This window comes from Rhineura floridana, chromosome 1, assembly GCF_030035675.1.
Source record: "Rhineura floridana isolate rRhiFlo1 chromosome 1, rRhiFlo1.hap2, whole genome shotgun sequence".
Taxonomy (NCBI): Eukaryota; Metazoa; Chordata; class Lepidosauria; order Squamata; family Rhineuridae; genus Rhineura; species Rhineura floridana.
In genome coordinates, this window is record NC_084480.1 from 289492031 (window position 1) to 289517990 (window position 25960).

The following is a 25960-nucleotide window of genomic DNA, read 5'->3' on the forward strand; positions in this document are numbered from 1 at the left end:
AGGTAAAACATCTTCCACCAGCTGCTCAGAAGACATGAAGAAAAAAATTCCATTTTAACCGTGCTCATGTATAATAAAATTGAAACCCCAAATGCACAAAATCTTTAAAGACCTACTACAGCAGTTTGCCTAAGTGCAAAACATCTTATCAAGGTGAAAATAAAACATCCAGTACAAAAATTAAATATTCTTTCAATGTAAGAATAAAATTTGTACTTTTAAGAATTTCATATATAAGTTGCTTACTGTCTCCTGAAACTTAAGGGAAACCAAACCTTATGAGTGCCTCTATGTTTACCCCTTCAGGGCCAATATCAGGTGTGTGGGTGGGCTTATTTTGGATCAGGAGGAAACAACTAAGCCCAGCTCTACATGCTCCTTATCATTCTGCAGTCCTGATCAAAATCCCTCTTTTTCACATGCAATTGCTTTTCGAGGAAGGAAATTCTGTGGGGAGATCTAACCACAGATCTCCCCGCTAATGCCTAGTTTGCCAATTAGAGTGTGGTACTGCACACTATCAGAATACAAGCGGATCGGAACTAGGCAGCAAACCCCATCCCTACTTACAAGTCAAGAAAACCTAAGGGGCAGGAGATAAGGAATTTTAAATTTAATTTTACTGTAAAACTTTTACTGCAGAGTAGACACAGTTAGGATTGCAGTCTTACATAGCAATCCATCTGCCAGGAATCTGGTGGAGGGGAGCCGGTGGAGGAGGAGCCATCAGAAAGCTCCATGGGATCCTTCTCCTGCTTGGGAGCCGCCAGCCCAGCTGAACGTAGTGTCCATTGGGAGCCACATGCATAAGCCAACCGGGAAGCGCTTATACCGGCAAACAGGCTTCTCAGGGAGTAAGCACTCCATGTAGGCTGCATTGGGGTATATTTAAAATTATTTTACTATGCCGGCTTTTTGGCCGGCAGAATTTGAAGGGGGATTGGGACCCGGGGGAGGGGTTTGAAAGTGAGGAGGATCTTGCATAACCCCCCCATGGCTCCTCCCCTTCCACACCTCTGGAATGCCCCGATGGCTGTCACCAGCAGACCCCCTGCAGTGGTGGCAGACTCCTGGCAGAGCCACATCTCCACCACAGCAGAGGGCTGCTGCCAGCAGAGCCCAGCACAGCCAGGAGCCTGCCAGTGCAGCCAGGGAACATCCAACTCACCCCAGCCTGTCAGAAAGGTGAGTTGGATTGTGCCCTTAGTGCCTATAGGCTGTCTTTGACAACAAACAGCACCTCCGAAAAGCAAAGAGGTGCCTGTATGTATCAATGGCTTTCTTACACCTTGGCAACCCCTCTATCAGCCTAAAACAAATATCTTGTGTTAATCACTTCCTTGTGTGTTGTCTTTCATAGTAAATGAAACAGCTAACGACCCATCAATTAGCCATCTCCTCACAGGGTCCTAAACGTCTATTGAGCTTCATTATAACAGCATTGAGAAGCATCAAAGAAACAGACATATCAAAATATGACATTAATTACATATAATCTGTAGACTTTTTAAAAAAGTGCTGTGAATGAATGTGAATTCCATTCAGTTCAAAGAATTCCATTCCTGAACAGAGAGAATTCCTATATCTGCTTCCGCTTGGAATGGAATTTTTTGACATGGCTCCGTTAGTAATTTACTAAGGTGTGAAAATTAAATGAGGCAGCAAATAATGTATTATCTATCATATGCTGGTTTTCATTGTTTTATTTATTGTTTATTTTCTTACATTTTATATCTCATCTTTTTTCTGTCACTGAATCCAGGGTGGCATACATGTGGTTCTGAGGTAGTCATACATCCAGGCACTGACCAGAGACAGACTTGCTTAGCTTCAGCAAGGTGGTGGCTTCATGCGCCTTCAGACCATACCATTATTTTTAATCATCTTTATGGTTTTTAATCTTTACATAGTGGCAATAAATAGTAATTTAGCCTATAATCCTGTTCATATTTATCTGGGAGTAAGCCCCATTGAACACAGTGGAATTTTCTTCTGAGTAAACATGCATAGGATTATATTGTTATTCTGTAATAACAGATTTTGTACAGGATTATAACAAGAGTTTTATATTTTCTCTTAATGAGACAAATATTTACATTTTAGTTTTTGTGTTTGAGTTTGAGTTTCTATTTATATGTATGTTTATATAGTTGCCTCTGGAGAAAAGTTTCATACCTGAGACACATTTGGTTTTTTCATACATGAAATATATTAGGTAATGTTGAGACTTATTCTCTCTCAGTTCCATATCTATGGCTTGTAATGTTGTCCCCTGTAACAAGATGCGAGGTGCTAACAGTGAAAAAGTATGGGTGGTAAATTTTTGCACTAGTGCAACAAGATTTCCCCCTCTTTCCCCTGTGCACACCCTGGGCCATCCCCAGATCTGTTCCAGGGGGTTGGGGGAAAACCCAGAATAGATTTAGGGGGCTCACGGAGGGAGGAGAGTGGGAGATGTGGGAGATTGTTCCATTGTGCAAGGAGAAATGCTTGCACTGACAGAACTTTAGCCTTAGTGCTACAGTGAATGCAACCCTATGTTAAGATATTTCCTCCTCCTCCTCCTGGATTTGAATTATTGGATCACTGAATATTGATCACATTTCAGTGTCAAACATTTTAAATGCATTAAATAAAAAAGCATAAACCCATATTTTGTTAGCATATAACTATTACATGACTGCCTCACAAAGGTACCACAGGGGTTCATGAGGAACCAAGAGTAAAATAAGTCACAAAACCTTGTTCCTTAATGTGTACTTTTAAAATTATAGAACAAAGACATAGGTCAAGAATGGGGAACCTGTGGCTTCCAGTTGGTGCCAGACTATAATTCCCATCCTAACCATTGGCCATACAGGTTGTTGTTTTCATAATGCAGAGAATACATTTTGAGCTTAGCAAAAGAGAACTACTCTTATAAGAAAGAAGAGTTTGAGAAGTTACACTCTGGCTTTTTATTTGCCCAGATTCTACTGATGTTACAAAGCATCATATATTAGACAAACAGCACCATTCTCTTCTTACTTATAATTCCTTCTCCTAATGACAGAAGTCTTTGTGACAACACCTTGAAAAGTCCATACAACTAAGGAAGAAGGTGGAATTTCCTTTCCAATTTCCTTTTCAGCCCTATGGTTTTCAAGGCTCATCTGAGCAGCTGAACAGAAAGTGGAACATCTGAGAGGGTAGGAGGGAAAGAACAGTGATCTGACAGAAGGAACACATAGCACTTGGGGGTGGAAAGAAAGTGGAATTACACAGGAGTCAGGAGAGAGACAGAGAATGCAGTGCCCCAGAGATAAGAGGGTGCACATATGGACACATGCTGAATTTAAAAAAATCTTAAAATTGTATGATTCCCCCCGCACAGGTTCCCCTATTCCCCAACCTCTATCAAATCAAATATCACATCTCATTTACTGAACCATAACAATAATGGATCCTGTGCTTTCCAGTGCTACCATGGCACAAAAACATGGATCTGAGACACAGATCCTTATGGATCTTCATATTTATTTTACAAGGGATTGCCTCAAAACCACCATCAAATTATAGGTCACCTCTGTATACACATATGTGTTCTGTGATTTGATGGTGGATTTGTTGTTTCTCTTTCTGTCTGGGTGAGTGGGAGACTGACCGGGGGGGGGAGCAACCAGAATGAGTGGAGCCCATGTCACTCTCTCAGAATTCCAAATATCATACAATTTCAAAAAGATCTGGGTTTTTTTTATTCAACATGTGTCCACATGGGATCAAGGTAGGTGACCCTTGGTCTAAAGAAACCAGAGGTAAGTCATACTGTGTGTGTATATGGTTGAGACATGGTATGTTAAGATATCAGTTGAACACACACACCCCGCCCAGAACATTATTTCATTTATCGTTTATTTATATAGCACCATCAGATGCACATGGAAGACAGGTGGAGAAAGGCAGTTAACATGCTAAAGCTCTTGACAGTTTACAGTAAGTATGCTAGGTTGGGGGATTAGAGTTGGACAAGGAGTTGCAAGTTATGCACCCATCCCAATGTGCTTTGCACAGAAATAGGGATTCTTCCCCAGGACTATGAGGCACCTTTGTACCCAGCTGCATGGTAGTTAGACCTGGGACAACCAAGTAGATTTTGGGCAACTCCTGGAGCTAGGACCTTTTCTTAGCCTAACTATATGCCCTAGGAGAGCCAGTGTGGTGTAGTGGTTAAGGTGCTGGACTACGACCTGGGAGACTAGGGTTCGAATCCCCAAACAGCCATGAAGCTCACTGGGTGATCTTGGGCCAGTCATTTCCTCTCAGCCTCAGAGGGAGGCAATGGTAAACCCCCTCTGAATACTGCTAACATGAAAACCCTAGTCATAGGGTCGCCATAAGTCGGGATTGACTTGAAAGCAGATCATTTCCATTTTCCATACGCCCAAGTACGTGATTTCACAGTTTGGAGAAGGTTCAAGTGATAGCAAACTGCCCAAGGGACAATTGCATCCATGCTACTCATGTGGGTGGAGGAGAGGAGGGAGAATGAAGGCCTTCTGACCCCCTCCCATATTGCCCTATATGAAATTAATCTTGTATGTTGAAAAGGTTATGGCCAAGTTGTAATGTGTGTTAGACTCGTGTCTGCCTTTTTGTCGTCCAGTGCAACTGCCTAGATGGAAGACCATTTGAGAACTACAATATATATAAGCCATATTTTGTAGTTTCAATTTTCTGGTCTGCGATTATTTTTTTCAAAGCAACACCCATAACTATTTCATTTGGAAATACTATTGGAACCACTGGAATTTTCAGGTAGTATTTAAGTATTTAAGATATGTATTTTCTCAATCTCTTTAAAAAGGGAGTTTTGTCTCTCCCTTTAGTTTGACTATTTACATAGTATTCATCAACTCATCATCTCCTACTCCTGTGGGTATATAAATGCATCAGTGTGTATGGTGCTTAACTGAGTACAACTGCCTGCCCCGAGGGGCTAAAATTCAGCGCAGAGGAAAGAGCAGTGTGGATAAATAGAGGAGCAACATACAATAGTTTGGGTTGCATGTACTCAAACCTGTGCTTTCTTGCTGTGGGAAACAACACTCCCACCAGCCATTGACACCAAATTTAAGCACACATTCTTGGGCATATTTTACATACAGCAATGACATCTTAACATTTTCCCCACTTTCTGATAGTTGGGTTCACTTTTATCCTCTATGCCCCAATAACACCCGTAAATATCTGGAAACGTAGTTACCTTATTTTATGATTTGTATGAAATAGTAATTGAGCATCATTTACCTATATTATAAAGCTGTATTACAGTTAAAACAGAAAAATGTACATTCTCATTTGTTTTTATAATAGCTATACTTTATATCATAGCTGCTTTTTATTCATTTAAAACTGTTCTTCCAATCTGAAATGGTTTTGTTGCCAAAGATACGAGTGTTAGCATTGCTAAGAATTTAATCTAGCAAGTTTGCTTTTAGCAAGTAGATCTTACAAACTCACATTTGGAAGCACTGATATATTTTTAAATCATGTATATCATGTAAGGAGGGTTATACCATGTGATTTTTCTGAATGTGTAGAACAGATCACATAATAAAACAACATGTGAAGTATCTATACTCTTTTCAGCTGAATTTATATTACTTATATACATAATAAGAACCTATGGCTAATTGCAGATCCCTAACATGTATACTTCTCCAGGACCTGCAAATGGACAGAGTTCCACCCTATGTAAATCAGGATTTGGAAATTTCAGGCCTGGGTGCCAAATGCAGCCCTCAAGACCTCCTTACACAGCTTTTGGAACCCTTTCCAGGCCATACTCCATCCCTGTGCCACACTCCTCACTAGCCCCGCTCAGTACCCTTCTGTGTGCTTTTGCCTGGCTGGAATGTGTACTTGAACTGAGAGCTATGATGGTGCCTCTTGCTTTGCTAGATGCAGAGAGATGTGTGTGGAAACCTCCAACTTTTGACTGGCTAAAATATAGCACACGGTGCAGAGGTAAAAAGTTGTTCCTATTGCACTGCACACTTTTGCCTCTGGCTCTGCCCACCACTAGCATGCAGCCCCTGGAATGTTCCCTGTAGGGAATATGGCCCGTGAGCTGAAAAAGTTTCCCCACCCCTGGTTTAAATAAACATATGATGAAATGCTGTTTCAAATGTTGTGTTGTAGATAGTTCCAATGTTGTTTTGCTATTGTAGCTGCCCTACACTTTGGGGGAAATAACATGGTCCAGGTTTCTGCTCCTCCTAAGAATTTAAGGCTATTGTTTTTCTTGACATGTTTTCTGTTGGCATGGAGCTTTTGATACAGGAGAGCATTCAAGTGTGTGATCAGTGCCACACTGAGTTGAGGCAGCTGCCTCAGGCAGCACGTGCTGAGTAGCCGGCAGCAGCAATGAAGTGTTGGAGAACAATGCTTTGTGTGCTACATGGTAACCTGCTGCCCTTAGCTGTAGTGGAGGATGCCGTCCCCTGACCAGTGCTGAAGTTTCAATTACCTGTCAATTGGCTTTAGTAAATGGAATGAAGAGGGAGGTCCCATCTTGTCTTGCCTCAGGCAGCAAAATTTCTTGACTGGTCCTGCATGTAATTCTCTTACCTTCAGTCTGATGTAGTATAGTTCAAGAAGGACTGTACTATGAGAATTTTCTGATTGTGTAGTTTAGCCTTCAACATATAATTGTGTTGAAAATCTGTGAAAACTTACTTCTGAAAGGACCTCTGTGTCTTAGAGGATCTCATTTGGGTTATTTTCTTTTAGGTCTCTTTTTCCCCCCAAACCAGATGTGCATTATAGCTCAACTCCTATGTTGCCATTGTGTGCCTTCTTGAAAGCATGCATGGTTATTAAGTTACTAAAGTTATTGTTGTTATATGCCTTCAAGTCGATTACGACTTATGACGACACTATGAATCAGCGACCTCCAATAGCATCTGTCATGAACCACCCTGTTCAGATCTTGTAAGTTCAGGTCTGTGGCTTCTTTTATGGAATCAATCCATCTCTTGTTTGGCCCTCTTTTTCTACTCCCTTCTGTTTTTCCCAGCATTATTATCTTTTCTAGTGAATCATGTCTTCCCATTATGTGTCCGAAGTATGATAACCTCAGTTTCATCATTTTAGCTTCTAGTGATAGTTCTGGTTTAATTTGTCCTAACACCAAATTATTTGTCTTTTCCACAGTCCATGGTATTTGCAAAGCTCTCCTCCAAAACCACATTTCAAATTAGTTGATTATTCTCTTATCCGCTTTTTTCACTGTCCAACTTTAGCATCCATACATAGAGATCGGGAATACCATGGTCTGAATGATCCTGACTTTAGTGTTCAGTGATACATCTTTGCATTTGAGGACCTTTTCTAGTTCTCTCATAGCTGCCCTCCCCAGTCCTAGCCTTGTTCTGATTTTTTTACTTGTCTTCATTTTGATTAATGACTGTGCCAAGGTACTGACAATCCTTGACAAGTTCAGTGCCCTCATTGTCAACTTGAAAGTTACATAAATCTTATGTTGTCATTACTTTAGTCTTATTGATGTTCAGCTGTAGTCCTGCTTTTGTGCTTTCCTCTAACATTTATCAGCATTCAAGTCATTACTGGTTTCTGCTAAGAGTATGGTATCATCTGCATATCTTAAATTATTGATATTTCTCCCTCCAATTTCACATCTCCTTCATCTTAGTCCAATCCCGCTTTTTGTATGATATGTTCTGCATATAGATTAAACAAATAGGGTGATAAAATACACCCCTGTCTCATACCCTTTTCTATTGGGAACCAATCAGTTTGTCCATCTTCTGTCCTTACAGTAGCCTCTTGTCCGGAGTATAGGTTCTGTAAGAACAATCAGATGCTGTGGCACCCCCATTTCTTTTAAGGCATTCCATAGTTTTTCATGATCTACACAATCAAAGGCTTTGCGGTAATCAATAAAGCATACGGTGATTTCCTTCTGAAATTCCTTGCTCCGTTCCATTATCCAACATATATTTGCCACTTCCCCTGTGCCTCTTCCCTTCCCTGGTGCCTCTTCCCTTTCTAAATCCCACTTGGAAGTCTGGCATTTCTTGCTCCATATATGGCCTTTGTTGTAGAATCTTGAGCATTACTTTACTTGCATGGGATATTAAGGCAATAGTTTGATAATTACTGCATTCTCTGGGATCCCCTTTCTTTGGAATTAGGATGTATATTGAACGCTTCCAGTCTGTGGGCCATTGTTTAGTTTTCCATATTTGTTGACAAATGTTTGTCAAAACTCAGACAGATTCAGTCTCAGTAGCTGGTAGCAACTCTTAACAGTCTGCTCCTGGTCTTGATTTCACAGAAAGTATGGAATTTCTCCATCTTCTACTACTAGTTATATCATCCATTTGATTCCTTTATTGACCATTTGGTGATGTCCATATGTACAGTTGTCTTTTCGGTTGCTCAGAAAATGTGTTTGCAAGAAACAAATTATTGGCTTCACAGAATTCAATAAGTCTTTCTCCTGCTTCATTTCTATCTCCTTAGCCCCATTTCCCCATAATTCCTAGTTCTTCTCTGTTCCCTGCTTTTGCATTCCAGTCCCCCATGATTATCAGCACATCTTGTTTCAGTGTGTGATCAGTTTTTTCCTCTATTGCTATTGTGTGCCTCTTTTTGGAAAGTGTGCCATGTCACTATTAAATGCTGTTGCCACAATGCAGAAAGTGAGATCCACACTGGAATCCATCTCCCATGCAAATAGCTACTGTGAATGCATATCTTTAATGGGGATGGGGATGCTCCTCCTCATTCAGTGCAGTAGACAACATTTTTTGTGCTTAACCAGAGTTGAATTGGAATCTGTATATTTTGCAACATTTGGTTCTGTTAGGTTAAAAAAAGCATTACTGGTTTGTAATGAAATAAGAGTTTTACAAAATTATATCTATAGCTACAATATAAATCCTGACAAAAAGTGTTTATATGTGAATAATCAGCTTTAGAGCTCAGAGTATCAACTGTTGTATGTTTCCGTAGAGACTGGCTACTCTTTTGATAGAATGAAATTCTTAGGAGCACATATCTCACTTAAAATGTATTTCAAATGTCTACTTATATCCATGGAGAAATCTGTCCTCTTTATCCTTGTAAAAATGTATAACTTGGTTTTGTATACTGTGTAGTGAATGGGTGGATTTATCATTTTAACATGCATTCATCCCTTTGCCTCCGTGAGTATATGTATATATATGTAAGGGGCTCAGTACTGCGCTGCTACCATGTGGAAAGTGTTCAGATCAGTGTCACCAAGAAGGTATGGCACTTATCAAGACTGGTGGTCCCCTTACATATTATATGTGACTCACCTCAGCTGATTAAACCATGGCTTGTGGGATCATTTAAACAGACTAGGCAGCATAATTCAAGATGGCCCACCTTATCTGAACCAGTGTTTAGGTCCAAGCTCTGGCATTACGTTTGATCTTGCTTGCATCCCATGCAAATTGAGAATGTGTTCCAGGAATCCTGTACGCCAAAGGAATTTTGGGCAGACTCAATTCATTCATTCTAATAACCATATATGTGTACCCAGTTTACTCGATATTTAATTAAGCTTTCCCAAAAATCTGCTGCACTGTCTCTCCCAGTGGCTCCGTTGTAGTCTCTCTACTGAGTATTTGGTTCAGTATTTTAAAAGCACCCTCTTTCTGGTTCACTGTTTCCAGCTAGCCAAAATTATTACTCATGTCTTTATTTATTTATTTATTTATGTACTTACTTACTTGTAGGAATTTCGATGCCACTCAACATATAAAATACCAAAGCAGTGTCTGTTTTAATACATGGAAGCATATACAAAAAAATACAGAAGAGCTTCTTCAATAGTACAGCTAACATGGCTAGCTCACACTACAGCGAAAGCCATACCCCAGTCAACACTTAAGAGTAAGCCGTGCTGCAAATTGATTTTACACACACACACAAAGTTTCAAGTAGTTATTGGGAACAAAACTGGATCATTCCGTTTTCTGTTAGTATAACTTGGCTACATATTGTGCAGATTCTGCTAAAAATACAGCATGCATACTTCTTTTATGTTCACCTGTCATTCTACAAAAAATGAAGCATAAGCTAATTATATCTGACACCTATTGTGCTGCATTTTGTGTAGACAGCATTAAGGATTCTAGAAGTGAACAAATGCCCAGGGGTTTCCTCTGTACTTGGGACCCAGGAACATTGGCACTATGTGGATACATTTGTGAAACTGGAGCACTGGCTTTGTTTAACAGGCTAAACAAAATAAGTGTTTTGTTGAGTTTTATTCATGCTTATTTTATTTTTTAAAATCCATTATTTCTGTTTTATCTCCATTTTTATTTTTGCATTTTCTCTCTTCCCTTCTTTTGTTTTTAACACATTGCAGTGCCACAAAATGGGGATGAAGGTAGGGCAATTCAATGAATGTTTTATTATTTCTTCAGTTATATACTGCACTGTATGCATGTACTGTATGCCTTGCATTGCAAATATTGTATTGAAATTATTGCCCCAAATAGCCCTATTTGTGGTAATTAGGGGTGCCAACAGGATTTCCTGGGTCTAGTACACTGTATGTATATTGGACCCCCTACATGCCTGTCCACTCCACCCATCTCCCCACAATCTATTGGCAAGGACTGCTGTTTATGTGCATATATTACCAATATGAACAGTTATTTTGAATCCACAGTCTTGATTTAACATGTATTTATTTAACATATTTTTAACCAGCCTTTCAGAGTTCCTGCCCTCACAAGGCATTTTGCAACAGTTGCAAATGGTTCAAAAACCATAATCATATAATTATTAAATAACATTTAAACATTAAAATAACATTAAAAACAGAGGAACAGCTAAAGAAAACATGCGGCTTGATTGAACAAACTCTCAGCTTTAACTGCAACATTCCACAGGTCTGATATTTTACAGCAAAATAAAAAACTCACAAAACTTCACACGCACACACACACACTAAGCATGTGCAGCTTGTGCGAACCAACTCTCAACTTAACCTACCTCACAGGTTTATTGCAAAGATAAAAGGGGGAGGGAGTACCCAAGAAGAAAAGCAAGGTGCAAATATATTATATTTACAAACAATATAATGAAGAGGAGGAAAACATGCACAAAAGTAGCCACCCCAATTGCTTTAACTGCAACATTCCACAGTTCTGATATTTCACAGCAAAATACAAACAGAAACCCCGCACAAAACCTGCTAATATACACACACTCTCTGAACATATGCAGCTTGAGTGAACCAACTCTCAGCCTAGTCTACCTCACAGGGTTGTTGGAAAGACTCCATATACAGACACACTTGAGATGTCAAAATATGTACACCCCAAATAATAGTTTATTGTGAAAACCAGTTGGTCATTGCAGTACTTTTTTAAAAATCAGTATTAGTCTCCTGCCACCTAACAGGGATATATAAGCCTGCGTATTTGCTTAAAAATAGGATTGGAGAGGGAGAAAAAGATTTACAACACAGTCTTTTGCTATGTCTATTCAAAAGTAAGTCCTATTGAATTCAGTGATGTTTACTTCCACGCAAAGCTTGGAAAAGTTACTTTTTTGAACTACAACTCCCATCAGCCCAATCCAGTGGCCATGCTGGCTGGGGCTGATGGGAGTTGTAGTTGAAAAAAGTAACTTTTCCAAGCTCTGCTTCCACGTATGTGGGATTAGCACTGCAGTTTTACTCCCAGAAAATTGAGTCTAGGATTAAAGCCTCATGTTGAGAAGTTTTCAAAACAGGATATGAATTAGACAAATAAACTGCCCTCTTCAACAGCCCAGGAAAATTTAAACTTTTTTGACTTCTTATGTTTAGAAAACTGTAACACATTGTAATAGCATCATAAGCTGCATGTACACTTTTTATTTCTGTTCAAAAATTATTTGATAGATAAAATGTATAATATATTATTTGCAAGTAAATAATAAACCCAGGTATACTTTTATTATCACCATCACTTAAATGGTGTATTATGAATGCCTACCAAGATCCTGCTGTGACCTTCTGTTCTGGACCTCTTGCTGAATGTGTGTACACAGAGAGAAAAGTGGGCATGGGCAGGCACACATGCTGCTATAAGCGTACTGAACTCATGTGATGTACAGAAAAGCAGGAAAAAGCAGATGTTTTCAGAACTTGCAAGGAGTTCTAGCATTTGCCTTGAAGTCAACAAATTCCTTGTAAATCACAACTCTGAGTTCATTTATTGGCTAAAAACTTGAAAGGGTGGGGATTGTAGCAGCTTGCTACTAGCTCATTTTTTTAACATGAAGTTGCAACGTGGGGGGGCAACTGACATTTTGATATATCTCTCTTGATCCAGACTACTTTTTAAAAAAATGAAAACTAAGAGTCTGGGGGCCCTGGGGGCCCTGGGCCCAGAAGAAACAGACGCTGTTGGCAGCCCTGGTGGTGATAGCCTTCCAGCACTTCATGGTCTCTCCAGGCAGCCGCTAGTTGCAAGGCCCCAGCCACCACAGTTTACATGGCCCACCATAACCAGCTTATCAGATATTAGACCCAGGGAACTAGCCATTCTGTTCCGTCCTTAATATCAAGTAGTAGGTCCACAGGCTGTAGGTCATACCCTTAAGCAGGCCCAAAATGGGGCTTTCCAGGGGCAGGGAGGAGCAAGTCTGAGCTAGTCCAGGAGTCACTGGATCCCAAGCCCCACTGCCTTTGCATGATGACATTGGGCCCAGTCTGAGTCCACTCACTGCACTGGCATCACTCCACAGGCAGAGGCTGGCAGTAGAGGGACACTTCCACCCAATCCACCACCATGCCCAGTCGGGCACAAAGGGAGTTTGGGATTGCTTTGGATCTAGAGTAGGTCTAGACTTGAGAATACGAAGTTTTGGCCCAAAGATAGAAAATCTGCCTGTACAAAAACCTTGAAAAGCAACCAGAAACAGGATATCCACTGCTTAGCAGCATAAAAGAACAAGTTTTTTTTGCCTTTAAAACAATCGTCCTCAGAGGCACACTAGGTTTGTAAACTAAGCTGAACATGCATACTAATAAAGCAAAAGACCTTTTAAATCATATGAAAGATGACATTTTGAAAGGAAATAACCTTTTTAGCTCTCAAGTCAAAATAACATAGGTCATCTTTTTTTCTTCATTACAACTGCTTAATTACACTGATCACACTAGCAATTATGCTCCTTTAAATGGTACAGAAGTGACATCTCCCATCAGGCTTGTCATTAATTTTGACATCTAATCACTGTCCTAAGCAAGGCGGGCCTGACTGCATGAGCACCCCAGCTGGTCACTTAAGCTGGCCATATTCTTAGCTGAGTTAATGAAGCATACTGGTGTGCCACAAAGTCCTACACAGTATCATAGGCATTCTGGCCCAAGAGCCTGGCCTTTTCAGATTGAGGCTGCAGGTACTTGAAGGCTGCAAAAGTTTTGCTTTGTCATCAAGCAAGTATTTAGGAAGGGGCATACTGAATCTAGCATTTGTTCAATGTCATAGTCTAAGGAATTACAGAGACATTATGCTAGTTTTATAGGTAGGTTCACTTGTACACATTTTAGGCTTCAGTGCCCAATCCAGCTCTCTGCATCTCTTTTGCTTTTAAAATGTTTTATACATTTGAATTCAACATGGTTGTTTATAATCTTGGAGGTAGGATCTTATTTAGTTTTCCAACAAAGCCACTTGTTCGCTACTCAGTGATACACACACAGTGCTCAAATCTCCTTGAGGAGATACAAAAGACTTTCCTTAAAATGCCACACATACAAAAATCCATACAGTCAGAGACTTAATTATTCTACATGTTGCCATGAGAGTAGTTATCAGTTGTCAGCTCAGGAAATGGGAAATGATGGTGGGACCATAGAAATTATAACATTATATGAAAACAATAATAACAGTAATTCAGGTACAGAGCCTCGGGGTTTTTTTGTTCCTTTTTCAAGAGAAATAGTATTTTGAAATCTTTCCTAAATCTAGAAAAGGCTAGAAGCTCAGTGTTTAAAACAAACGCTGCAATGGTATGTTTCAGCAGCTGCTATTTTCCAAAAATAGTGGAGTTGGCTACTTTGGGGTAAGCAGTACAACTAACAACTGTCCCATCACTATATTGTTCTACTTTTAAAGAACTCACCACCACTGCCACCATCACAAACATGTAGATCTGTTTTGGAAAACAGAATATAAGTGCCATCCTGCGGCAGACTCTTGATAACAAGTTGCATTGTTGACATGATAGACATGATTGGCATCACAAGAGCAATATGACCACAACAGAGCAATTTGTTTCTCATACAACTACCAGGCTTCAAATGGCTTCATTATTAAAGGTTTAAGGGTTAAATACTTTGTCTACATTCCTTGAAAAAGAGCCTTTGGGTTAAAGAGCTCCAGACACTCTTGGATGAGACCGATTATCTGGATCCATTTCAGTCGGGTTTCAGGCCTGGTTTTGGCATGGAAACAGCCTTGGTCGCCCTGTATGATGACCTTTGTCGGGAGAGAGACAGGGGGAGTGTGACTCTGTTGATTCTCCTTGATCTCTCAGCGGCTTTCGATACAATCAACCATGGTATCCTCCTGGGAAGACTGGCTGAGTTGGGAATGGGAGGGACTGCATGGCGGTGGTTCCGCTCCTACTTGGTGGGTTGGCTCCAGAAGGCGGTGCTTGGGGAACATTGCTCGGCACCCTGGATTCTCCAGGATGGGGTTCCACAGGGGTCAGTTCTGTCCCCCATGCTGTTCAACATCTACATGAAATCATTGGGTGCGGTTATCCGGAGCTTTGGCGTGCGTTGCTATCAGTATGCTGATGACTCGCAGCTCTATTTCTTCTTTTCATCTTCTTCGGGTGAGGCTGTCAATGTGCTGAACCAGTGCCTGGCTGCGACAATAGACTGGATGAGAGCTAATAAACTGAGGCTCAATCCAAACAAGACTGAGATGCTGTTAGTGGGTGGTTCTTCTGACCGGATGGTGGATGTCCAACCTGTTCTGGATGGGGTTGCACTCCCCCTGAAGGAGCAGGTTCGTAGCTTGGGGGTTCTCCTAGAACCATCTCTGTCACTTGAGGCTCAGGTAGCCTCGGCACGGAGTGCCTTCTGCCAGCTTCGGTTGGTGGCCCAGCTACACCCCGATCTGAACAGGGATAACCTGGCTTCAGTTGTCCATGCTCTGGTAACCTCCAAGTTAGATTACTGCAATGCGCTCTATGTGGGGCTGCCTTTGAGGACAGTTCGGAAGCTGTAGCTTGTGCAAAATGCAGCGGCCAGATTGGTAACAGGGACCAGATGGTCCAAACATATAAAACCAATTCTGGCCTGCTTACATTGTCTGCCTGTATGTTTCCGAGCTTGATTTAAGGTGCTGGTTTTAACCTATAAAGCCTTACATGGCTTAGGACCACAATACCTGATGGAATGCCTCTCCCGACATGAACCCACCTGTACACTATGCTCAACATCCAAGGCCCTCCTCCAGGTGCCTACTCCAAGGGAAGCTGGGAGGGTGGCAACAAGGGAGAGGGCCTTCTCAGTGGTGGCCCCCAAATTATGGAATGATCTGTTTGATGAGGTGTGCCTGGCACCAACACTGTTATCTTTACGGTGCCAGGTCAAGACTTTCCTCTTCTCCCAGGTATTTTAGCATGTGTTTTTAAATTGCTTTTTGAAAAATGTGTTTTTAAATTTGTATATTTGTTTTTAATGTTTTTAATCGTTGTAAACCGCCCAGAGAGCTTTGGCTATGGGGTGGTATACAAATGCAATAAATAAATAAATAAATAAATAAGCCTGGATAAGAGTTGCCTCCCTTCCAATAGAAAGGGGAGGGGATTGCTCATTTGCATATGTGTAATCGTTTGAACAGAAGCAGATAAACATGTCTCCATTATTTATTTAATTTATGCCATTTATTAATCACTTCCCATTACACATCTCAAAGCAATTAACAATAATAACTTCAACAATAAAAACATATAAAACAATTACATATATTTTTATTTATTTTATTTAATAACGTTATATACTGCTTGATTGTAACAAAACCGCTAATCGGTTTACAAGAAAATATATAAAAACAATTACAACAATTTCATATATAAAACAATTCAAATCCAGTGCAAATACTGACTGGGACTTTTTCAGTCTTGTTGAAAAAGGAAAGTTTGCAATAGGTGCCAAAATCTATAGAGATGGTGCCTGTCTGATCCATAATGGGAGGGATTTTCAAAGGGTAGTTGCCACTGCACTAAAGGCATTATAACTGTGTTACAATCTAGGAGCAAAGTAAGGGGGATAGGGGATCAAAATCCAATACAACTACTTTACAACAAAATGGCAAGCAGCAATATACTATTTATATAGCTTGCTTCTGTGATGTATGTTTTGTGCGTTACCTAGGAACATAGTTAATTCATATTCACATTTGAGATTGTATATTAAAAGCATTGTAAAGTGTTTATAACAGTAACTCTGCTTAAGAGAGAATAGAAAAGTTACTAAAATTGGTATAGTATCTGAATTTTGGGTATAGTTCTTTTATTTAGGTTCCTAAATGAATGGCCAGTAGCAGCAATTTCCATTTCAAAATAATAATTTCTACTGAAGATTTTCTAATTTTTCTTCTGATTACAGAAGCTGCTATCTAAAATATATATTGTGATAATATTTTTCAGTTACAATACACTTAAATATTATAGCTAAAATATTTGGGCCTAATTCTAGTGTTCTCAATTTTGTTTTGCATATTCTTAAATGATTGTATGTACTTCTGATTTATGTCTGAGAAGAGCAAACCTCATAACCACACAGTTACCAAATTATGGTTGCAGTCCAGAGAAAATTAAGCACATTTAAGTCTCAGCAAAGTCTTCATATATTTTTGAAAAGTTCCTTTTAGCAAGGGTATCCGCACAATTTGCCATTTAAAAATATGTTTTCTCACCTCATTGCATGCATGCTCTCATTCTCTCCCTCTCATAGATCTCCATTCTGATATTGTTTATACATTTCCAAAAGGTGACTGCAGTGGTGTTCCGTTCCAGATTGTTACTACAATATCCTTCTGCTTAACTAAACTGCTGGTTTACAGAAGCACATTATTACATGATATTTGCAATTGTTATTTCCTAAATTGGCTTGGTGAAATGATTATTGGGCCCTTCTTACCACATGGATACTGGAGCCATTAATGGAAGACTTTTTGTTAGCTTCTACATGCTAACATTTAATCCAGGGAAAAGTAGCTATTACTCTTAAATTTTCTGTTAAGAGTAAAAAGGGCTACTCTCATAAATCATTCTTGCGTGCCTCTAGAAGCCACCGTATTTGGTAATACATCCAAATGCTTTAAGCATCACTCATGTTATATGTTAAAGTATGCTAAATGGTGGTTATAGGTGTCCGTTAAACTTCTCCTTAAGCCCCCAAACACAGGGAGATATTTAACTAAGATATACCCAAAGTAGACCCATTGAAATTAATGGACTTCATTGGGTGTACTTTGGGTATGACTTAGTTGGATATCTCTGATAAAATACATAAAATAATAATACAGGAAACATCATCTCAAGACTGTGTGATCACATTTATAGGACAGCTTCTATATATAAACATTATGGGCAAACATTTTGTGTTGACTGATCATGTTAATCTGGCCTCCATTACTGGCACATAAAAAAGGATAACAAATTCATAGTAGGTATCATATATCATTATTCACTTTGGAAATCTATATGTTTGTTCCATGTGTTGCTGGTTCATTAAAATAAAGGGGTTTGTTTGTATTTTCTCTTGGGTATTTTAGCAGCAACAACAAATCTTGTCAAAACCTTATGTTTATTGCCTACACAGTTGAAGTTAAACAATTAGATTCACAATGGTGGTGTTATGTGTGTGTGCGTGTGTTCTCCATTTTGTCTAAAAATGCTTATATTAATATTTTTTAAAAAGAATGGCAAATTATCTATTTTATTTTGAATTTGACAGATGCTGCGGATATAGAAGAGAGAAATCGCCAAATGAAAATGAACAAGTACAAACAGGTAGCAGGATCAGACTCCAGGCTGGAGCAAGATTATCATTCAAAGGCAAGGGCATTTTGTTTTGAAACACAGCAAAATGTGTAACTGTCTAACCTAATCAGGCAGTGAAACGTTAGTAGTAATTGCATGGGTGACATTTGTAATTAAGAGCCAAATCCTGTACATGCTTACTTGAAAATAAATCCCACTGAATTCAATAGATTGCACCTTTGCGCAAGGTCACTATCTTATGCTAAAAGGCTTTTCAGCTTCCATTTTTAGTAGCAGTCTGTCTCAAATTGTTTTCTGAAAAGCCCACCTGAAGGTTAGGATCCTCAAGAGTGGAACCCCATGAAGCATGACACTTATTGCCAGACAGAAAAATTACCCTTTCTCTCTGTACTCAAAAAAGTGTGTTCGGCATATGCAAAAGGGGTTTGAGGGTAATACCATGTCAGTGGGTATCCTAGCCAGGAGTTTCTGAACAGGTTTTTAAAACTATAATTCTATAATTAATTGTGTTAAGCTCTTATGGAATATAAATAAGCTGGTGTGCTAGGAATAGAAACTATCAAGAATGTGAAGTAGTTGCCTGCTTCAGAACGTGATAAATGACCAATTAGTTATGTGATGGAATAGACCAATAATAGGAAATAAACTTAGCAACTATAAAGAGAGAAATTGATTTAGTACATCTCTGGAATTAACATTCAAAGATAAATCTACTACATCCTATACCTCATTCTTATGTTGTATATTTAAAAATACAATGAAACCCTCAATATCACTCTGATATCCTTACCTTACATACTTACCTGAGACTAAGTCCCACTGAACTCAATGGCTGAGTTCAGATGTAATGATAAATTATGCTTAGCGCTATGTGAATGAGCAACAGTGAGACTTGACCTCTTACAGTCGTCCCCTCGTGTGGCTGGAAGGAGGACTTGGGAAGCATTTGCTTTCAATTTCCTTTAAACTTGACTTGTCATTGCATCCAAATCCCAAATCATGGTTTATCGCCAATTATGGCCAGTTTAAAAACAAGTCAACTTCATACTATGATTTCTGAAGCTGGCATGTTTAGAAATGTGAAGGTCTGGGGCAAAAAAGGAGAAAAGGGAAAATTTCCTTTTTGTTATTTTTTTTCTTTTAGGCCTTATCAAACTAATTGTTGTTACTGTAAATCACAGTCCCAAGCTTGGATGAAATTACAAGCCAACTTCAAGAAAGTAAACACTACCAAAGTAGTCTTTCTGTAGCGTTTGAGAAGGGAGGGGAAAGCATCCAAGCCCAAGCTGTAGCTCATTCACATAGCACTAAGCCATGGTTTAGTATTACATCTGAGTAGACATGTATAGGATTTCACTGTTTGTTAGTACTGATGAGAGAAGATCTGGCAAATAAACTGGAAGGCTTGCTTCAGGTATTGCCATATCCATGGACTTTCTTTGTAACCTAATCTGATTAATATTTTTGCCAACTTCTAGTTGATAGTATTATTCTTGCCCTTGAAACACAGATTTCTAAGTTATCAAAAATTAAACAGACTGTGTTATACTGTGCCACACTGTATTAATCTCATATGATAGTTATGCTATCAGAAACTGGATATTGGCTGAATTCTGTGGGGAAATTGCTTTATATTCTACTATGAAATATTACTTTAGTGTCCATTGGTAACTGGATAAGCATCTTATTAGATAAAATGTTTGGAATATTGCTTAAAAAAAGGAAGTTTTATTGCCATCATTGTATGTTAGTTGTTTGCTAAAGGATTGGGCAAGGTGTCTTGAAACCAAATTAATTGAAACTTGGAACATAAAACTATTTCAAGAGGCATGATTACTAGTATGGAGAATTTGGGTCCTTTTAAGAGACAGTGCTGAAAGTATTTGCACCAAACAAATTTCATTGGTTTCTGTGAGTGCCCCTGATCTTGACCTTCAGGGGGTATTTTGGGGGGCTGCTGCCAAGAGTGGGGAGTTGAAAAGGTCCTTGCATAAAAGTTGTTAGCTGAACGGCTGTGGTTTAATTGGCTTTCCGGTGGCCACTTCCATTAGAAGCTCTCTCTCTGTTGAGGCAGCCCATCTTTTTGTTTCAAAAATAGTTCTAACACTTTCTTATATGAATTGTAATTCCATTTAGGAAAAAACAAAAGGAATAAGTAAATATTTAGGTTCTTGGAATGAAATTCAAGCTTTGCTAGAGCATATTTTGGAATGCCCAGTAACTTCCTTCTATGAGAATGTATGTTCTATATCATCTTCCTCTGGTAGATGTCCAAGTGTTTCTTACTGAGGAATGCAGTATGTGTAACTCCAGACACCTAAAAACAGTTTTCCTTTTATGTAGGCAAAGATATCGACAAACACCAGCACATTCTGACTGCTACTGCATTTCTCTTTCACTCATGCACAGACCTGAGTGCTGCAATTAATAACATAAAAAGTGAAAGCACAGATAGAAAGATCCCTCCTAGATGGAGTAGTAGTTTTCAGGATTCTGATCCTGAATCAGGGCAATCAGTTAAAGATATCTTAGCTTATTAATAATTTGAATTTATGAAGTAATCAATTAAATTTGCGTACAAGTTACAACAATGGGATTCTTGTGTTCGTATTTCCTAGTAATAACTCAGAAATGTGAACATAATATGAACATAAAAATATGCACACCAGAAATGCAATGCATATTTTTGCTGCCTTCTCAGAATTGTGCACACACATACCTCTCACAACCACCTGATGTCATAGGCATAGACACAAAGCAAGAAAGCCCACTCACTCAAGACACATATAAATAAAGGTAAACAAAATATGCAAAACAATATCTCTTTTTCAACAAGCACACACTAAGCACAACACATAAAGGGCAAAGGGGGCAGAATAACTCACCAGTGGCACCAGCTAAGGCTGAGTCACTGCTGCCACTCTTACTACAGACCAGCTGCTACATGCTGAGCTGAAGTCCTCCTTTCTGCCACATACTTCAGCACTGCCAAGCATCCTGCTGTTCCAACCAAGAATGCCCTATCTGCTGCCATCAGGAGCTCCATCAGCATTCTGTCATAAGGAAGCAAGCTTGGGCTCTAACTCCCTGACTTATCTTTCCAAATGGGATTTGAATGGTGCCAAGGCAGGAGGGCATTAGAGGCTAGAGCAGCACCATGATGCTGTCTTATGGCAGCAGTGGCAGAGTACAGTTATTTCATCTCAGCAGTAGTGGGGCACTCTTGGCAGCAGGCATTCTGGGGACTGGCATGCAGAAAAATATTTGCATCCAGCCTGATATCCACAACAGGTCCCTCTTTTACAGCCCAGAAGCAGCAGTTTGGTTGCAGCAGTTACAGGGATTGCTCAGATTGTGTCACCAAGCCTGAGTCTGCTTAGTAAGCAGCCAGATAGCCAACCAATCTAAAATGGTGCCCAATTAATTGGAGACACATTTCAAATCAGTTTACAGGTCTTTAATTAATGTTATTTGTTGTTGTAATTGATTATTTTAATTAAACAACTAAATATTGCAGTACTACCTTAAAGAAATGTCATAGGAAGTCTGTCCTTCCGATGTCAATAACATTTCGTGTATATGTGTAGAAGTGTCATGGCCTTACATTGCTGCCTACCACCATTTATTTATCCTGACATTTAAATTCCGCTTGACAACTTGATAATAAGATTGTGAAGTTAATCTCAAAATCTTTATAATACCATATAATCAAGTGTGAATTCAACACAAAATAATGTATAAAAGCAGGATAAGAATTGCATCCATAACAGCTGAAGCAGAGGTTGGCAGCTGATATTTCTATAAAGGTGCCAAATATGCACACAGGTGCCCATGCAAATGCTCTACACCTGCCATGATGCATTCATCAAGCCCACAGGCTCACACATTCATTTCATAGGAGGGCACAGCTCCATCTGTGCAACTCCAAACTGCCCTTGCAGCTCTGTGTGCCCATTGGAGCCCTCACCTACACTGGATTGCTAGACTAGGGCATAAGAGTAGTTATATCCATGTGAGTAGGGGGAAAGTTCCTTTGTGATGGGACTGTATTTCAAGCCATGAGAGAATACATTTCCTTATATATTTTATTTGGTAACTAAAGATTACATTTTTATTTTTAAGAACTTATCCAGTTATAAGTTTATGTGGGCAATTTCCTAGGGAAATAATTCAACATACATTAAAATGCAGAGTAGGAAAGGGGAAAATAACAATACATATTTTAGTACTGGTAGACGTCTACTTATTAGTGTAAGTGGAATTGGTAATTGGTCTGATATCTTTAAAAAGGTAATGAGCAGACTTGTAGAATTAAGTGGCTGATGAGCAAAACTTAGCTTTGGGATAAATGTTTATCATACTATTTACCATGAGATCAAAGTTATTGAGTGCTAGCTTGATAAGGCACATGGGAGAAATGATTCTGAAATGTACAAGATTGACATTCACTGAAGAGCTCCACCAAGTGAGATTTGTGACTATCAAGAATCATAACTATTACTGATCCATATGGTTTAGTTAGGCTGTAATCCTCAAGCCTGTACTGGAGGTTGGGCCCAAAGGGCAGTTTAGGGATCTTGCTGGTGTACCGCCCACCCTGCTACACGGCAGATTCCCTGGCCGAGGTGCTGGAGGTGGTCTCGGCTGTACGGGCATTGTCCCCAGAGCTGCTGGTTCTGGGTGACTTTAACGTGCATGCCGAGGCCGCTCTCATAGGAGCCCCTCGGGATTTCCTGGAAACCATGGCTTCCTGGGAACTGTACCTAAGTAATACTGGGCCCACCCATGTAGCCGGTCATGCTCTCGACCTAGTATTTGTCCTGGGAGAGGAGAGAAGTGGTCTGAAGTTGGGAGTGATTCTTGCCACTCCTGTGTCATGGTCAGACCACTACCTGGTAAATATGGACTTCTCGTTGCCATGCCCCCTCTGCAGGGGTGAAGGACCTATTAAAATGGTCCGCCCCAGACGCCTGATGGATCCGGATGGATTCCTGACTGTGCTTGGGGAATTGGAACCTGCTGAATGTCGCCCGGTCGAAACCCTGGTGAAGGAGTGGAATGTGGGGTTCACCAGGGCATTAGACCGGGTGACTCCGAAACGTCCTCTCCCCCTGAATAGAACTCAGCTAGCACCATGGTATACACCACGGTTGCGTAGTCTGAGACAGGAGGTGAGACGACTAGAGCGCCGGTGGCGGAAATCCCGCTCCGAAGATGTCCGGACACAGGTTAGAGCAGCAGTAGCTGCCTACCAAGTGGCAATAAAGGTAGGAAAGAAGGCCTTCTTTGCTGCCTCTATTGCGTCTGCGGAGTGCTGTCCCAGGAGGCTGTTCCAGGTGGTCCGAAGCCTGGTCGGTCCAGTTGCTCAGGAACCCTTGGAACAGTCAAAGGCCTCCTGTGACTTATTAGCAAAACACTTCGCCGATAAAATCGAACACTTACGGAGCTCGATCCCGTGCGCCGTGGACACAGTGGATGAACCAGAGTTGGCCAGTTGCATGCCGGTAAATTGGGATCGGTTTCGGCTTCTCCCTTCTGAGGAAGTGGACAAGGTGCTTTCATCTGTGAAGCCAACCACTTGTCTTACTGATCCTTGCCCTTCGTGGCTCCTTGTGAGCTGCAGAGAGAAATTGGGCGAGGGGATCAAAGCGGTGGTAAACGCATCCTTGAAAGAGGGTGTGATGCCATCAGCCTTCAAGGAGGCAATTGTAAAGCCCATCTTAAAGAAGCCCTCCTTGGATCCCCAAGTATTCGATAACTTCCGCCCAATTTCGAATCTGCCATTTCTGGGCAAGGTCATTGAGCGAGTGGTGGCCAACCAGTTGTCAGCACACTTGGATGAAACGGATTATTTGGATCCATACCAATCGGGTTTCAGGACTGGTCACGGAACTGAAACAGCCTTGGTCGCTCTGGTAGATGATCTCCGGCACACCTCTTCTTTAAATGTATTTCGGAAAGCCTTAAAGACCTGGCTCTTTCAGCAGGCCTTCGGGGTATCCGGGGAGGGTTAATTGTTATAACTGAAATGCCTCCTGCCCAGTTTTAATATTGTTGCTGCAGATGTGTTGTTTTTTATATTGTATTACTGTATTTTATCAAATGTATTTTAACAATTTTGTAAGTCGCCTAGAGTGGCCATTGGCCAGATAGGCGACGAAGAAATTAAATTTATTATTTATTATTATTAAGCCATTCACCTGGGAGTAAGCAGGCATAGTTATTTTACATTTCTATTTTGTGAACAGAACAGGGAACTAAATATCTGCTTTTCAGAGGAAAAAAATATACAATACATGCTAGAACTGGTTTTAAAGCTGTGGCAATATTGTTTAGCAGAAATAAAGCTAATTTTGTAATAATGGATAAATAGCAGGATGACAACAAGAAGTATATTCTCCTAAGAATATGGTGGGTAGGAGAAGGTCAATTATAGGATTTATATATGCCCTGAATGCTTCTCAAAAGTGGTTGGAAAACATCAACAATGATTTTGTGAAGGGATATTGATTATAGGAGGAAGCTAGAATGCATTTATAAATCCCATGATAGATACGGGAATGTGGCTTGTATCCTCAGGCAAATGGAAAGATGGATTAAGGCAAAACAGGTTGTGGACATATGATGTAATAAATTCCCATTTATTTTTTATACTATTAGTTGTGATCTAATCAATTTTCTCTTAAACTGATTTATACTTATATCATACCTTCTGCATTAATGAGATATTAAGTAAAGTATTTCATCAAAATCTGTATGACTATTCAAAATGCTACTTGATAAATGCATATTAGCTACAACTTTGGTGAATGTGCTCCATGATTCTAACCTTTAGAAATATGTCAGGATATGCCTGCAGTGGTGTTTTGGCACTGTTACTAGAAATTTGAGGAGAAGATGCAGAATTTGTCATAAATGTATTAGTGGAACCTTAACTAATTTTGGCAAGATATTGGAAGGTAAGTACAATATCTGATTGGAAAAATGGATGAATAAAATCTTCATGTACTAGAAATGAAAACATTATGAAATATTAGACATACAGTAATTCCTCAGTTAACAAAGTAGATGCATTCCTGGACATTACTTCTTTAACTGAAACGTATGTACCAGACGTAGGAATAACATGGAAACAATAGGAATAGGTTCCTACACCCACTTATAGATGGTAGGGCAGCTTCAACAGGAGCTTTAAAGGGTGCCTACTTGGCACCCACCCACCCCTCCTGTCCCTCCTTCCCCTCCTCTGAATCGTATTGGATCCTTCTCTCCCCAGCCCTGAGAAAAAGTGAGAGATCTCTTTATTTATTTATTTATTTATTTATTATTTGATTTATATCCCGCTCTTCCTCCCAGCAGGAGCCCAGGGCACGGCAAACAAAAGCACTAAAAACACTTTAAAATATCATAAAAACAGACTGTAAAATACTTTAAAATTAAAACAAAACATCTTTAAAAATATTCCTTTAAAAAAGCTTTTGCAACATCTTTTTTTAAAAAAAAGGTTAAAAACATATTGTTTTTATTTATTTTTTAAAGGTTTAAAAATGTATTAAAAAGCAATTCCAACACAGACGCAGACTTGGATAAAGTCTCAACTTAAAAGGCTTGTTGAAAGAGGAAGGGCTTCAATAGGCGCCGAAAAGATAACAGAGATGGCGCCTATCTAATATTTAAAATGTAAATGTACTGCCTTCGAGTCGATTCCGAGTTATGGCGACCCTCTGAATAGGGTTTTCATGAGGCTGAAAGGCAGTGACTGGCCCAAGGTCACCCAGTGAGCTTCATGGCTATGTGGGGATTCGAACCCTGGTCTCCCAGGTTGTAGTCCAACACCTTAACCACTACACCACACTGACTTGGGGAGGGAATTCCACAGGGTAGGTGCCGCCAC

The 25960-nt window shown here is 39.9% G+C and overlaps 1 protein-coding gene across 1 annotated transcript in view; it reads left to right on the forward strand.

Moving 5' to 3' along the window:
• Positions 1 to 25960, forward strand: part of RIMS2 (regulating synaptic membrane exocytosis 2) — a 374923-nt gene that overhangs the window by 230049 nt on the left and 118914 nt on the right. Inside the window, 2 exon segments of the mRNA XM_061611686.1 lie at positions 10409 to 10429; positions 18020 to 18120. Of these exon segments, the coding sequence (XP_061467670.1) occupies positions 10409 to 10429; positions 18020 to 18120 (122 nt within the window).